We start from the raw sequence: 18,179 nt of genomic DNA, 5'->3' as shown, positions 1-18,179 counted from the left end.
AAAGACAATAATTGGAGGTAAAATTTGATGAAAAGTTTTACATGAATAGTGTTGGGGGAAGAGTCAATTTTTTTGGAGGGAAATTAAGATAGAAAGGAGGGAAATGGACAAAATGTCAGATGAGGTTATAACAGTCATTTTAGTGGTCAATTTGGGTGAAATGTCTGATTTATCCCTGCAATTAACGGAGGATTAACGGAATATAGACGGAAGTACCTTAATGATGTGGTTTTGGAAGTTCAGGTACCTATTTGATCATTTTAAAAGTCCAGGTACCATTCAGTCCGGTCAGACATAGTTCAGACCCCACCTCTGATAAAAACCCTTTAAAAAATTTGGTTTTAATGGTTTGCTTTTTATCCGTTTGATCAATTTCATTAAGATCCAACCACTGAGATGATTTCGTCCCGTTTTTTCCCTTTATTTTCGTCCCGCAGGTGAGCGGACCTGATGGTTACGATTACTTCTCTGAATTTTTCCGTTGTATTTTCATTTGGACTAGATGGTTGTTGTATTTTCATTTGAAACTAGATCGTTGCAGAGACTTATTTCACTGAGGTCACTGTTTTTACGTCATGATGTCAGAGGACCCACAAGCACCAATAATTTCCCAGAGCTTTTACTTTTCGTGGACTCCATGGACTGATGGACTTGCGATGGGAGAAATTATTGGAGCTTCTTTGGTTCAGTGAATTGAGTCAGCATCCAATTATCAATTATGGATGGTACAGTACAAGTTGGTTCAAAGATTAATTGGCTGTTAAAGTTGGGGCAAGATTACTTGGTATGTGTCGGAGGAAAGTTTCACCTCAACAGTAATAAATCGAATTTCACCGTCACATTTTCCAATCCAGCAAACGAAAAAAATACACCCATTCTTCTCATTTCACAATTAAATTACATAATTATGTTTTTTTTTTTTTTTTTTGTCCAATTCAATATGCAATGGCACGTCTGAACCACCTAATAGTACAGAAAATCCCAAATGCTATTTGTCCAGAACCTACAAAAGTCTCATCAGATTTATTTCCAATTTCTCGAACCTCTATCCCTCCTTGGTGGTGGATTCTTTCATTTGATTTTTGCAGTTTCTTTTTACCTGCCTGTACTGAGACCTTGTTCTTGCAGTTTCTGTTCTTGATTGCCTCTTGTTTTGATTTGGTGGTTTTCCAATGGCCTCCAGCTCCCAAATAGCCTGTGCTTCTCCTCCTTCATCAGATCCATGTTGGAAATATGATGTGTTTTTAAGTTTCAGGGGTGTAGACACTCGCAAGGGGATCACAGTCGACATACACGATCGGCTAAATAGGAGTGGAATCAAAACATTCATGGATGAGCAGGACCTTCAAGTAGGAGATGCTATTTCTCCCACACTCTTAGCAGCAATCAAAGAATCAAGGTTTGCAATTGTTGTTCTCTCGCAAAATTATGCTTCTTCTACTTGGTGTTTGGAGGAACTCAGAGAGATTTGTCTATGCATGAAAGACCAGAACAGAATTTTGCCACTTTTCTATCACGTGGAGCCCTCTGATGTTCGATACCAGAACAAGGGGAGTTTCGAAGAAGCTTTCTCTAAGCATAAAACCTCTGGTCGACATGAATTAGAGAAGGTGAAGCAGTGGAGGGATGCTTTGTACAAAGTGGCAAATTTCTCTGGGTGGAATACATCTGATTATAAGTAAGCATTGTGCCTTTAATTTCGGTTTTATATATTTTACCTGACGCTTATTTTTGACCCTTAGTTCTTCCATTTAGGACTCACAAAAAACTTGTTGACGCCATTGAGGAATTTCTCCGCAGTAAAGTTCTAACTGATGCAATTGAGTCCACAAGAGATTTCAAAACATTTAAAGCAACAAGAAAAGCCATGGATGAGGTTATGAAGGCGCTAAAAGATGACGAGGTCACTACCATTGGTGTCTACGGCATGGGAGGAGTTGGAAAGACAACCATGGTAAGACATGTCGGTGCACAAGCCCAAAAAAGGGGGATTTTTCATCATGTGATTATGGCAGTCGTATCCCAAAGCCCTGACTTGGAAAAAATTCAAAGAACATTGGCAGAACTGTTGGGAGTTAAATTGTCGGAGGTGACAGAAATTGGAAGAGCAGCTAGATTGAGTAAGCAAATGAGAAGAAATAAGATCCTTATAATCCTGGATGACATTTGGGAGAGAATGGACTTATCAAAAATAGGAGTACCTAGCTACAAGGAACTTCAAAAGTGCAATTCCAAAGTCCTACTTACCACAAGGATAAGGAATGTCTGTCATGTCATGAGATGCCAAAGAAATATCACCCTCAGTATCCTATCAAAAGGTGATTCTTGGACCTTGTTTATGAGAAATGCGGGAAGGTCTTTTGAATCCACCAATTTTGAGGATGTAGCGAGGAGGGTAGCTAGAGAATGCTGTGGTCTACCGATTGCATTGATAACAGTTGCAAGGGCACTCGGAGATAAAGACTTGGTGGAATGGAAAAGAGCAGTTCAACGACTAGAGAAGTCGCAAACTGCCAACCCTGACGATCAAGGAGATGCATCCAAATGTATAAAATTAAGCTATGATTACTTGAAAGATGAGGAGTACAAGTCATACTTCTTGCTCTGTTGCTTATTCCCAGAAGACTATGAAATCGAAATAGAAGACTTGTTCAGGTATGCGATAGGTAAAGGATTGTTTCGAGATGCCGACACACTTGAAGAAGCCAGAGAGAGAGCTGATTCCGTGGCCAGGCACCTTCAATATTCTTGCTTGCTTTTGGACGCAGACAGATCTTGGAGGACAGCAAGAATAAGATGTGTAAGGATGCATGATGTTGTCCGGGATACAGCCATTCAGATTGTGCAATCTGAACATGGGTTTTTGGTGAGAGCTGGCTGTGATTTAAAGGACTGGCCACGTCAATTATATGAAGGCTGTTCTGCAATCTCACTAATGCAGAATAAAATTAGCAAGCTACCCGAAAAATTGGTATGTCCAGAACTTCAGATTTTGTTACTAAACTCTAATTTCTCTATGGTAGAGATCCCAGAAACATTCTTCCAAGGTCCAAATAAGTTAACGGTTGTAGATCTTTCAAACACTGGCATCACTTTACTACCCGAATCATTCAGTCTCCTGATCAACCTCCAAGCTTTGTGTATAGATAGATGTCACAACCTTGACACTTCTATACTAGGAAAATTGAAAAAGCTTGAGATTCTTAGCATGAGATTCTGTCGTGTAAAGAAGTTGTCGAGAAAGATGGGAAATTTGATCAATCTAAGGATGTTGGATATCACTGATGCAGTTATTGATACAATTCCATCGAAGGTGATATCAAAGTTTCATAATTTAGAAGAACTGTACATGCAAGGATTTTGGAACTGGGGGAGTAAAGTTGAGGGAGAAGGAGAAGAAACCAATGCTGGTTTTGACGAGGTAACTAGCTTGTCAAATTTAAGAGTTTTGAAGGTTTGTATCTCCAAAGCAGAACGTATCCCTAAATATGTTGATTTCAAACCGAATTGGGTCGAGTTTGATATACTTATCGGTAGAGACGACTCGCAGAGAATCTTTAATCCATATGGTCAGAAGTCATTATCCTTGAAGCTTGTCACCATCAGTCGCTTACCGAACTGGTTTTGCAACGCGCTGATGAACACTGCAGAGAAGCTATGGTGGGAAGGCCGCCAAAATTTTGGTGACATATTTGTGGAATATGAGTTGATGAACACAATAATACGGGTTCCAAAAGAACCTGTGTTCGAGTACTTGGTAGAGTTGCATCTGTATTTCGTGAATGGCCTAGAGTTATGTGTTGGTGAATTGCCACTTGGGTCTCTATTTAATTTGAAGTTATTGGAGGTAAAATTTTGTTATAATTGGGGGAACGTATTTTTACCATCAAATTTGTTACTACCAAACCTAGAAGAACTAAATTGTCGTTTCACGGGCGGGATTGAATATGTGTTTGGGTATGAAGCGTTATATCAGCCAAAGCAATCAAAATTGAGAAAGATAGAGTTGAACTATCTGATGACAGTAAGAAGCATATGTCATGGACCTGCTCCAACTGCAATGTTTCAGGCTCTTCAAAGTTTGACCATTAGGCGGTGCAACTTCCAGGGAAGTCTCTTCACCTCTGATGTTGCTCAATGTCTTTCTCAATTGAATTATCTTGAACTACACGATTGCCCCTCTTTGGAAAGAATAGTTGAAGCAAGCAACAAGAAGATCATTCTTCCAAAATTGAGGCGATTGACTTTGTTGGTACTTCCAATGTTGTCCCATGACAGTGCTACTTTTGAGTGTCCTTCACTGGTATACTTGGACTTGTGGGGCTGCCCCAACTTTTCCGCCTCTTTTTCCGACTTCCACAGCAGGGAAACAAGGACCTACTATTAGGTACGTTGCTGTGTCAAAATCTTACTTGATTTGTCATATTTGGTAGTCCGATTGCCACCCAGTAAATTTTGTAATGTGTCGTAGAATTGAGAGATTAGTTGTATCTTTCATTAATAATATGGGTCTCTATATATAGAAGGTATAAGTGCATAACCATAGAGTACGAGGTATCCTATTCTAATTAAGACTAGAAATTTAGAACAATCTTCTCCTATTACAATAATAGAAAGTAATCATATTTGGTAAGGCACACATAAATCGAATATTCTTCAGCACTCTTCCTTGTGCCATCCAAACATGATGTCATCTTGACATCTTAGCGCTTCTAGCGTTGTCTCGTTAAAACCATGCCTGAGTAATAAAACCATGTGGGACAAAAATAATCTAGAAAAGAGAAAAATAGTACAACACGCCATTCATTATTCGAGATCAAACATGTAAACATAATGTCATGCCTCCCTCTGATGTTGAGATCTCCCATTGATTGCAACAATCATAGGAGTTCGGATAGCTTATGCATTTCAATGCTCTTCACACGTTTCTCAAAAGTGGACTTAGGTAACAATTTAGTAAATGGGTCAGCTATGTTATCCTTAGATCAGATTTGATTCACTTTAATCTTAAGAATTGCTTATTGTTGCTGATGGTAGAAGAATTTAGGCAATATATACTTGGTGTTATCGCTCTTGATGAAACATTGCTTCACTTGTTCAATGCAAGCTGCATTATCCACGTAAATCCACGTTGTTTGAACCCAAAACCCACCATGATTCCATTAGTGCTTAAGTGCTTAAACCCACCATGATTCTATAAGTGCTTAACCCATCATGACTCAAAATGTGCATAAGTGCTAAACCCGCCATGATTCCATTAGTGCTTAAGTGCTTAAACCCACTATGATTCCATAAGTGCTTAACCCATCATAATTTAAAATGTGCATGAGTGCTTAAGCCGACCATGATTTCATTAGTGCTTAAGTGCTTAAACCCACCATGATTCCATTAGTGCTTAACCCATCATGATTCAAAATGTGCATAAGTGCTTAAACCCACCATGATTCCATTAGTGGTTGTACATACCGCCTATATTACATACCGCCAAGCATAAGCAACAATCTCGTAGGTAGGCCCCGCGACATGGCTAGTCCCGCCTACGACATGCATCCGGTAGTCTGACACCCCAGCTACCTCGTTATGGTGGAGGTCGGCCGATACTTCGTAGGGAGGCCACCCTCCCATTCTCTCCAAGAGGCTTCAAGAGAAGCAATATGTATGTTGTATCCCACATTGGAAATTTAGAATAGAGTGGGGCTTCCTTTAGCTATAAAGGGAAGTCCTCCCATTCTTAGAGATGGATCCATGATCCCTATACTTGTATCACTACAAAGGTCACTTGACCTCACCCATAGTAGAATCTCTAAGTGGACGTAGCCTTGCCTTAAGGGCAAGGTGAACCACTATACATGCTTGTGTCCCTTTCTCTCTCTCTCTCCCCATCATGATCCACACTTAGTTCCCGTACCGTATTCTTCAGTAGAAACATTGGTGTTAGAAGGAGGGTCCCTAAGTTTGGGTTCGAACCTCCGACCTTGAGCAAGGGTCATGTACGGGTACATGAGCTTCCAGGTACTATAGGCTTCCGGGTACATGAGCTTCCGGGTACATGAGCTTCCTGGTATCTGAGCGGGTACCACAAGCTATCGGGTACTACAAGTCAGCGGGACCCCGCACCCTTAATTCTACAACCAACCTTGACTCTTCTTTGGGCCTTTGACGAGTATCACGCAGCTCCCTTGCTCGGTCATGCATGCAACCATGCAGCAACTTGAGAAACCCCAACATCATGCAAGGTACCCGGTGACCTCTCCAGAAATTTCTTCTGCATCGACATCACCTAGCCATCTCGACCGGAATTGCACTGGCAGCACACCCTACTTTGGACACCCGGAGCTGCTTTTCTCTGATCAATTGATGGCTCTCGATCTCTGACACAGGATACTCGTCATCTAGGTGGCATTCATATTCCCGGATCCTCCTGAACACCGGTCTGAGAAATCACCAACTCGGCATCTTGAGCAGCCTCCGTTGTGCTCTCGTTGACCCATCCTACCATCCCGATCGGTACCAGCTACCTTCAGAAAAGTGGGCTCTACTCCGAGTACCGGGGAAGGTTTGAACACCTAACCTACCGGTGATCATCACCACCATCTCGGTGACACATGCCAACACCTCTCCCCGGTGGTGGGTCACAAGTTTCAAGCCACCGACACCCGTCGTCGACATCCCTGCTTCTACAAGTTCAACGTGCTTCCGGCACCTGAGAGGTGCCTCTTGGTGGCTTGTCCTGGAATCCCCCTCGCTAAATCATTGAAGGGTTCTCGGTGTTTTGATCTGTCTCGGACCCGATGACCCATATCCATCCCGCTGACTTACAGCATTTGAAACTTTGCAGCCAATATTCAATTTGACCATGTACCGTTCAAAAAAAGAAGAAGAAGGGAATTTGCTTTGGACACCTGCTCGGTACCTCTAACCTCAGTCCACTACTCCAAATTCGGCTTCGGGCCAGTGGAGGCTCATCCCGGCCGGGTACCTGCTGCCTTCACCGGTACTTTTCTCAGGCCGACATCTTGGTGACAGACTGAGCTCCAAAGTTTAGCTCCGCATACCCGAAGCATGCTACCTACCGGTAACCCTTGCCTTCATCGGTACTCTGCCATGACAACCATCATCAGTACCAGCACGAGCACTTGCTAGTCGTGCTCGTCCATCACCAACTCTACCCTCCGGGACTCAAAGACACTCGTCCGGGGTTGAGGGGAAGAGATCTGCTCTAAGCTACGGGGATCTCTTCTGGATACCGCAAGGAGTTTGGTCTCGCTGCATTAACACGTTAATCATCTTAGCTCTTCCCAGTGACTTCATCCGGCACCACCCATCATAAGCGATCAAGGCAAGCTTCCACGCAGCCCCGCCCCAAGCTCGCTTGTAGTGGCCTAGCGATCACTTGGTTCCGTATGATCTGACAACACCGGCAGCTCCTAGCATCCCGGTGACCTACCCGACAATTAAAGTATAGGTGACACATCCCGGGGCCTCACCAGGATCATGCTCAATCAGCCCTGATCCCTAACCCATCTCGGTGCCCAGAACTATCTCGGTGCTCCCATGCAAAAAAAAAAAAAAACAAAGCAGGATGATCTTTGAGAACCCAACAATTCAGCACTCTCCGGTACCCACTGGGCCTTTAGGGTCAAGGCCAAAATTCAATTCTGCCAAATGCTGTTCACAAAAAAGAAACGAACTTCTCTGGGCACCCAGGAATCCCATATCATCTTCACCGACAGCTCCCGCAGCAGCAACTTCACTCCCCGGAAGCTCATCTTGGTGACCTCACCGAACCTGCTGACCCTCTCCAACTCTTACTCTCCGGGAATGTATCACACTCCTCCGGGATTCAAAAAAAAAGGGGCATGGATCTGCTCTGGACACCCAACCCACCCCGGTGACTTACCCTCAGCGTGACAACTATCAGAGGCCCATCACAGCAGCACCTACCGGTGACGCATCACCCATGCCTCACAAGCACCATCCTAAATCCCGTAGGTGGGCCAATCCAGCAGCACAGAGGCCCGATGCTCATCCTACTCCGGTAGGAGATCCGTTCGCAGGCCAATCCTACACTGAACGAGCAGTTTGCAGATCAGTTTCGAATACGACCCCGACCTCTATGGGCCACCTTTCCGGTACTTCGAGTACTTTGACTTCTTCCCCACCGGGATCATCACCGTCCGGGACCTCTTTCGTTAAGGTCCCGGGAACATCATTCATGTACACCCATCGATCTTCTCTGTACACCCCACCGCAGCAACTGCTAGATTTCCCTGGTCTCGTCCTCTCCGGGCACCTGCAACTCTTCATGAAATCAGCGTATATGGTTGCCTCAGTTGCTGCCAATTACTCTGGTCTCGTCCTCTCCGGGTACCTGCAAATCCCTTACAGCAAGTCCGATCTTCAAACTATGGCTCCTTGCATGGTTGCAGAGGTGCCCTGCAACTTTATAACACATGCATTGAAGACACCCCACTTGTTCCATCTATGTCTCATATGGACCTACTGAAGTACTGAGCACAATCTGTGCATGTCTCCATACCGCAAATAGCCACTTCAAAAGATACGTGTTTCCTACTCTTACCTTGTTGAACATAAGCACCACTTATATATATATATATATATATATATATATATATCTGCCGAGACTTGCACAATCATGCTCGGGCCCATCTAATTTGGCTGCTTCGGCCTTCTCTTAAATCTTATATGTACCCACTCCATCTTCACACACATCATATTAGGCGGAGAGTCTGCTATCCACCTAGGTGGTGCTCACCTTTTTGACAATTTACGTTTAGGTCAGTGAAAAAAACTCAACAAGAAGCAGAGCTTCTCTTCTCCTTCGCCGAGTAACTACTCCCTCCGCCTCCAAACCCTTCCACACATTTGCCCTTGGTTATAGTAAGTTACGATCGAGATGAACTACGATAACGTTAAACAAGCTCCTCACCTCTGCGAACTGAAACTCTTATCCAAGGCACCGGAGATCGGAAAAATTGCCATGGAGATCCAAGAAATCCCAAGACCCAGCAATCCCAAATGTCTCCCAAGGAGTCCAAGAAATCCGAATCGACGGCGTAAGGAGCACCAACAACCCCCTCGACTCGAACCACCAGTGGAACCAAAAGTCCTCTTCGAGGGTACCATCATGTAGACCTTGTACAGAATATGAATTTTCATACCTCAATTGCAGCCACCGGCGATCGAACCTACCGGAAAACACGTCGAAGCAGCCAGTAAACCAAGACCTATAGCCTAGCCATACCAATCCGCGGTTGTCGTTCGGCCACGTCACCAGGTGAGCACGACCTGGGTGGATAGCAGAATCTTCACATATTAGGTAGCAAGATGGTCTATAATTCTAATTTACAAATTATGCTTCTGCTATCCACCTAGGTGAGGGTCACCTGCTGTCTGTTAACAGCGCGTGGGGTACAAGCGCTGACAGAACAGTGGCAAACCAAAAAACGCGTGTTTGACTCGGTAATTTTTTTTTTTTATACCAGGTCTCATTGTTTTGACATATGGGTTTCAGAAAGGGCTGTTCGCAGTTTTCAATTTAGAAACCCTAATCTCCCACCTGATGGCCTCCGCCAACGAGCAGCGATCCCAGGCCTAGCTCCTCTTCAGTCTCTGCAAGCAGACCGATCCTGACTCGCTCTCACTCAAACTCGCTCACCTCCTCCAAATCTCGCCGGCGCAGGAGGCCCGGGCCATGTCCGCCATTATCCTCCGCAGGCAGCTCACCTGCGACGACTCCTATATCTAGCCCAGGCTCTCCCCGACGACGCAGTCCAGCCTCAAATCGATTCTCCTGTCCGTCCTGTATTCAACGCGAGGAGGTCAAATCGATTTCCAAGAAGCTCTGCGACACCATCTCCGAGCTCGCCTCCGAAATCTTGCTGACAACGGCTGGCCGGAGCTCCTCCCGTTCATGTTCCGGAGATAGGGATAGGTTTCAGGACCTATTGCCGGCGATGATGAGGACATTCATGGAGTCTTTGAACAACGGGAACGAGGCCACGGCACAGGAGGCACTCGAGTTGTTCATCGAATTGGCTGGGACCGAGCCAAGGTTCCTCAGGAGGCAGATTTTGGAGGTGGTTGGCTCTATGCTGCATGTTGCTGAAGCTGAGTCCTTGGAAGAAGGGACCAGACACTTGGCCATAGAGTTTGTAATCACTCTAGCCGAGGCCAGCGATCGAGCCCCGGGGATGATGAGGAAGTTGCCGCAGTTTATTAGTAGGTTGTTTGCCATTTTGATGAAGATGGTTTTGGATATTGAGGATGATCCCTCATGGCATACCGCGGAGACTGAAGATGAGGATGCTGGTGAGAGTGGTAATTACAGTGTTGGGCAGGAGTGTTTGGATAGGCTTGCCATTTCCTTGGGTGGGAATACCATTGTTCCCATCGCGTCCGAGCAGTTGCTTGCCTATTTGGCTGCCTCCGAGTGGCAGAAACACCATGCAGCATTGATTGCCCTTGCATAGATTGCTGAGGGTTGTTCTAAGGTATCAATTTTGCCCTTATTTTGTTATTGAATCCTGCACCGTCTGGAAACTAATTGTCACTCCCCATGGCTTCTTGTTAGTGGATCAAGATAGGAATAGTTGTTACCTCATCAGCTTTTAGATGTTTGCATATTTGCACTACTTGTAGCAATGCTTGTTTTCTGTATTATATGGCTTGGTGATAAAAGCCCCATTGTGTTTCACATATGATGTTATTCTGTCAACATGATGACAACTAGGTAGAATTATAATGGGAACAGTAATCTAAGTGTGTTTTTTTATATATACTTCTCCACTTGTAGTAACACGCTGGACATATATGAAAATTGTTGATTGTCCTGTATGTATAATGTGCGCACACAAACTGACAGATTATGACTTTATCTCAACAACGACACAAGTTCACCTGCAAAGTATTTTTGTGCATTATACCTCTTCCTGTAGTCAAATGGATTCAAGTTACCTTATTCTTAGTTTATTCCATTTAATTTCGCTCCAGGTAATGATAAAAAATTTGGAGCAAGTGGTGGCAATGGTCTTGAACTCGTTTCAAGATCCTCATCCTCGTGTAAGGTGGGCAGCTATTAATGCGATTGGACAGTTGTCTACTGATTTGGGCCCAGACCTGCAAGTTCAATATCATCAACGGGTGCTTCCGGCATTAGCTGCTGCCATGGATGATTTTCAAAACCCTCGTGTGCAGGTACATTGATATCAGTGGCTAATTTATTTATCTGTAATGACACTTGTGAAGAGAAATAAGAGTGTCTAAGAAGCTGACATTCTTGGTGGCTTGAACAAGATAATAGTTGGTGTATTATTAGGAGACTATATCTAAGGCTCTTTTTCTTATTGGTTACCACAAGTGTAGAGGTATTTTCAATCGAGACTTCACGAGAGGAGCGGTGACTGATAGGCTACCCTAGTCACAAAGGATCAATCTGATTGGATTATTGAACAATTATAGCATCTGTCTCCAAAATCAGCATGAACACCATATGACTGCTAAGCACTAGTGCATCTCACATGCGTTATTGTCTTGTAGGGTTCCAGACGTGAACATATTTCTTGATTTGTTATACCAGATGAATGCAAACTTGTGTTTCACACAGTGATAGATGCCATAGTTATTGAGGCTATGAAGAAAGTACTGTGAATATGGTTTTGAAGGATGTATCTCATGGTACTGGGGATTTATTTGTTATGTAGCAGCAGTCATCCGAAAATTGTTATTAGGCTTTCATAGGTAGGAAACAAAATGACTGGAATCTGGTGAATTAGTTATTAGATGCGACTTAAATTCAATGCAAATTTTTACTGGATCTATAAAAGAACGTGAAAACTTGGATCCTATAGTAGATATATTATGGATGCTAAACTTATGATTTGCAAAGTATATTTTCACTTTTTTTTTTTTTTTTTCCTTTTAGCTCAGATTTATTGCAAGTTAATTTTCTCCCTTCTGTTGTTGCAAAACTTTTCCTTGCTTGGTGGGTTTATATTGGAACAGATTTCTCAATGAAATCTTTACTGCCATTGGCCGGGGATGTCATTCTTCTTTTCATTATTACGTGGTTCATGACATTTTTCACGTAGAAAACTAAAGGCCAAACCATTTGTAGTTCCATAGATTCTGGAGGTCAATTGACAGCTCATTATTCTAACGAGTGGCTTAGACATTGATTGTTTCTATTTTAGAATTCTCTAAATTGATGAATGTCTGTCTAGAATCCCCACCTTTGTTATAAGCAGATAATAAGTGCCACTTTTGTATGCTGTCATAGAATTCCAATAATTTCTCAGTGATAGGAACTCATGCATACCTGTCCTATTTTCTAATACAATCCCTTATATCTCAGAATTGTGGATTTTCTGGCTATAGAGTGCTTTTCTTGGTTTTGTTAATTGAATTTCTGATTAAGCATACTCTGATATATTATTCGATATTAAAAAACATTCTTGCATTAGCTTCTGTTCATTTGGATATCGTATAAGCCGTATACTATTATTATCTTCAAAATGAATACATTCCTCTAAGAATTGCGAATTATAGTTTCAGTTGAAAAATGCAATTGGAATTATTTAAAGCTTGTTATGTGCTAGAGGTACACATATTTCCTACATCTGCTTGTATTCAGTTCTGCTCTATCAGCAAAGACTCTGAGCCCACAATACCCTGCTTAATGCCTGTAAAGGGGAACTATTTCTCTTGAATTGTTTTTGTACTTTAAAATGTTGTGAGACAAGTATATTCATTTGAAAAGTTGTGCAACATATGTAAATATGGAGGTATACTAGAGAGGCTCTAAAGAAACAAAAAGTACATGAAGTAACAACCAGACTCCGGAAAGTTAGAACATCAAATGGTATCCGAATTCTCCTTGACCTGGTTGATGCGAGTCATCAGTAGCATTAGTTCAAGACTTGCTTGCTGGGGATGCCAATGGTTGGCTTCACTTGCTTAACCAAATGCTTGAGAATCTGAACAATGGTTTTGTAAAAGGGGCTGTACTTAATTTGTTCTTTGAATAACTAGAAACTTCTCAAACAAATCCAGTTTGGCTTTATCAAACTGAAAGGAGATAATACACTACAGCCCCCTTCAATCCCTCTGAGTGAATTGCGTTAAGAGCCCCCTTCCCCCTTCAATCTTTCTCATTGGCATATATTTACACTGCAGATGGCTCCTTATGATCTTCTTTTTGTAGTTTTTGTTTTGCACAGAAGTTCTGGGAGATACACTTGCAACTCATTTAGACAAATGCCTCGTGTTTATATTGGGTGCATGAAGTCAGGCGAAGTTTTCTCTGAGCTGTGAGTATAGTCTAGAACTTCAGAAACAAGTGTTAACAATCATAAGAATTTCATGATCTTTTTATGTCTCATATTACTGCTTGCTGGTGTTTTGACAGGAGTCAAAAGTGGTATGAACCAGAATGGTGGAAGGTTGGTGATGAAAAATCGTAAGTTGTACTTCAACATATTTCATCATTTAATTGAAAGTAGATTATATCATGATTACTTGTAACTTCTTATCAAAGAATTATAATCAAATGTTTAACTAATGGGAGCAATTCACTTGGACTGAAATTCATAAAAGCTATAAATTATTAGTTACATCTTGTTGAGTAGATTAGTAGAACATCCGATGTATTAATTGGAAGATATGCAGTTTCCGTAGAAATGGTCTTTGTAAATTTTCTTGGTAATAGGTTTCATTTTGCATAGCTTCATGAGATATGCAAGCTCTTGGAGGTTCATGCACATTCATCCCATTTTAGACAGTTTTATACGTATCTGTTTTCTGTATTCTCATAGCAAGAACAACCAACAAAATTTTATCAAGTTCAGGAACCACTCTTGGTTTGTTAAATCTTCGGAGATCCTGCCAACTACATATAATAATCACATCTTGACATAAAATATGCCTAATCTAATGGTATGAGTCACAGATTTACAGCCTTGCATTTCATGCCTAATGTTGAAGATGTTATACTGAAATTATGTTTCTGCATCCAACAGATATTTTCGCCATGCTTCAGGTGAGATGTACGTCATTTCTCAAGGTCTGCCCAAATTTGTTTGAATAAATTGGTGAGTCTTCCTTCTGCTAAACTATTTTTAGTCTGAATTCTTTCCGATAAACTGGTTCCTTCATTTATCACTGTGCAGAGCACTAACTTGAATTCTGGTGAGTTGTTATACTGAGTTCCTATTAGCCAATATTTTCTTACCAGGTTTATGTTTTGTCAATGGCTGATAGTATTTTTGAAATGCACGTTTATAAGTTGAACCATTTTGTTTTTGTTAGAAAGATTTGTTTTTAGTTCTGTTTTCTTTCTCTTCTGTTCACTAAAACTTGTGTTCATTTATTTGTCTACAGCTCCTATCATCATTAGTTTCATCAAGGAACAAGCACTACCAAAAAGAATTGACGTAATTGGTGAGTACTATGTCTGTATGTATATATGCATCTGGGTTTCTATATGAACTCTCATTTCAAGATGTTATGCAGAAAAGTCTGTTTTCTTAACCAAACTTACATGGGGTGAAGCTTTTGTTTATATTTCTTACATGTTCTTAATTTTGGGTCTTGGTGGAATCTGTTTGTGTGTGAGCATATTATGGTCATGACTGGCATCAAAGATATGGTTACTTTTCTGTAGAATTGTGAGTTTGATACGGGGTTTTTGTGACAGTGTACATGTTGTTAATGGTGTATATGCATATGTGCGTATCCATATGTAGTTGCTAAGTATATTCATGATTAAGATTAATGATGGTAAGATTTTTCTGGAGAACTGCAATTTCAGCAAGCTTGATTATATGGGATTTAAGTGATAGTGTTGTATATGGGGTTTTGCATACGCATAAAAGTCTATATGCGGCTGACATCAAATATGGTTTACTGAAATTATGTTTCTGCATCCAACAGATATTTTCGCCATGCTTCATGTGAGATGTATGACATTTCTCAAGGTCTGGCCAATTTTGTTCGAATAAATAGGTGAGTCTTCCTTCCGCTAGAATATTTTTGGTCTGAATTCTTTTCAATAAACTGGTCCCTTCATTTATCACTATGCAGAGCACTAACTTGAATTCTGTGAGTTGTTCTGCAGAGATATTCTCCGTACCTATGCCCATGATGATGTCAGTGTCGGATCTTGGTTAATTGGGCTTGATGTTAAACATCTTAATGACGCCAAGTTTTGCTGCTCCTCTTGGACAGCAGGTCTGTCTCTCTCCCTCACACATGTACACAAGTTACTATATAAAATTTTGTGCCAGCCTGCGCCGATTCAGTTGATTTACTTCTTTAGGTTTTTTTTGTTACAGGAGCCATTTGTGCTGGTGTATGATTTGATTTGCTTTGAGGTGGTGGATCAAAGTAAAACTGTGAGATGTTTGCAGCCTGCACAATGTAGAGTATGAAGATCGAGGAAAAACCATATCTGTGATTGAGAATTTATTCTAAGCGTCTTACCCGTAGGTGAAGTAGCTTTGTTCCCATTACAGTACACTGCAGATAGGAAAGAAGGGATTTCAACAAACTATGCCTAGAGAAGGCAGTCGGTATAGCTTTATAGGTTTAAATTTGTTAATTTTACAGTGTAATAGAGGGTGTTCTTATTGCAACATAATCAAACACATTTCTTTTGTAGCATGTTGATTCGCCTTGGGTTATTCTTTATTCAGAGTAGTAAAAATTTTGGATTTCCTTTGAAATTATGTACTCATCTCTGGAATGATGGTCAAGATTGGTACATTCTTGAATTTGTATTCCTCCTTGTGCCCCAAGTTCCTCTTCATTTTGATGAATCCTTGGCCAATTAAGAACAGCATCCTATGCATTGATACTGGGATACTTCATGCCTAAACCAGTTACCTTAATAGACCTTTTCTGAAACCCAGAGAACCCTAGCTGATATTATCATACCAAAACTCTCAATTGTTTGCCAAGTTAATTATGATTTATGAGACAAACAAAAACACGAATTTCTCAATCTTCCTCTAGAGCTTGTACATACATTGTTATGTTGATCTGTAGCACCATCATTGACAATTGATTTAACCCAGAATACATCACAGGAGTGTGCACCACAACATGGCAAACCTAGAATTAAGACAGAATTATGGCGACTATCATATGTGAAGCCCAAGAGCAATTCTTGACAATCAGAGTAGAACAACAATAACACAACTAAAACATAACAGAAATTTGGAGTTTGGGGTTTTGTTTAGAGTCAAACACATAACAAATTCGGAAACGTGACCGCACTACCAACAAATGAATCAAAATACAGTTTTTAACTGTAGTCTGATTACCATGTTTGCTGTTGTGATAGGTTTATGCCTTTCATTTCAACCATCCATGCTTCAAACGTCACACTTTCTGGAAAATATAATAGGGTTTTCATAGTTTTTGTATAAATTCAGAAAGTAGAAATTAAGTCTTGAGCTGCATTTAAGTGCTCGTACAACATTTGATTGAAGCTTGAGCATTTCTAATCTTTCCCCTCCAGTCTTCTGAATGTTTTCATTGCACTTCCTATAAAGCCTGAAAATAGAACAAGTTTTTGCATTAGCAACACGCAGCATGTATTTATCCACAGAATAGACTCGGAAAAAAGGAGGATTCGATGGCTTTCAAGGTCCGCAATTGACCAGATAACCAAGCTCAGAAGGAAGAGTGCCAGAAAATTGATCGAGTGTTAATAAATAAATACAGCAAGTCTCTTCGAAACATAGAAGATGAACTTCATGCTAATCAATCTAACAACCCAAAATCCAATACATCAGGGACCCAGATCAAGTCCATAAAACTGATTTAAGATTCAGCAGTAAGTAATTTCCAAAAAGAAAAGCAAAGCTAAATGATTAAACTGTAATAAGTAAAGGGTTTCATACTTTCATTATCTAGTGCTGCACATCACAAAAGTTCAAAACTTTGAGAGCCCAATCGAGCAAACTTGAAAGAGAAATCGGGTCTAACCTCAAATGTGTTTTTCAGCAGCTCATCAACTGTAAAGTTAAAAAGCCAAAAAAGACGAACAAAAAACAGAGAAGAAATTTCAGATCAAACAAAAGGATGATACATTTACATATTTGAAATGGGTTGTTCAAACTCTACCTTCCTTTATTGTCGATTGAAAATGCTTAATCGCTGTTGGATTAGGAATACCCATTTTCTTATGTCAGTTCCCTTTGCTGATATTTAAACATAAAGAAAGACTGCAAATTTTAGTTCAATTACGGTAAACCCGAAACAAATTGCAAAAGCATTTCAATTCCGTATTAATAAAATTCATAGACATCACAAATTCAATCAATCTAACGCTTTTATACAACAATTCCATATATTCATTCCACCACAAAATTACAGATCTAATTAATCTCAATATCCCAACAGAAACACACTCACAACTCAAAGGCTTGGAATTCTTACCTTGTATCATTTCTGCCGAGACAATAGTCTCAATGACCTGCTGCTTCATGCAGTCCTCCTTAGTTCCTCTTCATCCCTTTAAAAATCAATCGAAATCAAGACCAGAAGCTCCCCTTTACATTTCAATTTGTACGAAATTCAAGAACAACAATCAAAATTAATAACTCCATTAGAGTGAAATTGAAACTCAGCCTATTAACGAATGAGGCTTGGGAGAATGGGTTACCAGAACGAAGAGGATAATCCGGCGGCGTCCGCGGCGGCTCTGGTTGAAATCAGAAGTCGGGCCCTTGGTTTTGATAAAAGGAGAGGCACTGACTCCATTCTTGGAGGTATTGGAGCTCGATTTGATTTGGAGAAGGAAGACCGGAGAAACCCAGGTTCTAGGATTCCGGTGATGGAACGTGCGGGGTCCTTCGAGGTACGGCCGGCGGCGAGGCTTCTGGATTTTGATGTCCGGCTTCCTCTGAGCACGCTGATGGCGGGGGTGTGTTGAGGAAATGGCCGAAACTTGATGAGAGCTAGGGAGCAGCGCCGTCGCGACTTTGATGGTCGCGTGATGAGGCTGGCAGCGTGGATGGCAGTGATCTTCTTGGGTTTTGATCGCAATCGGGTCTAGAATCGATTGGCTGTGGCGTGTTGAATTGGTGGCAGGAAATGGTGGTCTCCGATGATGGCAGAGAGAAGGGGAAAGGAGAGAGGAGAGAATTAGGTGTGCG

At 41.4% G+C, this 18,179-nt stretch overlaps 1 protein-coding gene across 10 annotated transcripts; it reads left to right on the top strand.

The window, feature by feature from the left end:
• The first annotated feature begins 958 nt into the window (after positions 1-958).
• Positions 959-15,790, top strand: LOC112202891 (probable disease resistance protein At4g27220). Of its 10 annotated transcripts, none has more exons than XR_005810877.1 (11): positions 959-1,678; positions 1,756-4,387; positions 9,507-10,514; positions 11,014-11,217; positions 13,223-13,328; positions 13,427-13,477; positions 14,037-14,108; positions 14,398-14,457; positions 14,950-15,021; positions 15,134-15,246; positions 15,351-15,790. XR_005810877.1 is itself a non-coding variant. In XM_024343940.2 (2 exons), exons 1-2 carry the CDS (start codon positions 1,173-1,175, stop codon positions 4,385-4,387), a joined length of 3,138 nt encoding a protein of 1,045 aa, XP_024199708.1. In that variant the 5' UTR covers positions 959-1,172; the 3' UTR covers positions 4,388-4,390. The 10 variants fall into 10 exon arrangements, 1 of the variants encoding a protein (XP_024199708.1); XR_005810878.1 differs by having other exon boundaries at positions 13,195-13,328; XR_005810881.1 differs by having other exon boundaries at positions 1,261-1,399; positions 1,491-1,678; positions 11,014-13,328.
• The last annotated feature ends 2,389 nt before the right edge of the window (positions 15,791-18,179 follow it).

This window comes from Rosa chinensis, chromosome 5, assembly GCF_002994745.2.
Source record: "Rosa chinensis cultivar Old Blush chromosome 5, RchiOBHm-V2, whole genome shotgun sequence".
Lineage (NCBI taxonomy): Eukaryota > Viridiplantae > Streptophyta > Magnoliopsida > Rosales > Rosaceae > Rosa > Rosa chinensis.
Note: the sequence above shows the minus strand (reverse complement) of the source record. Positions and strands in the feature narration are given on the sequence as shown.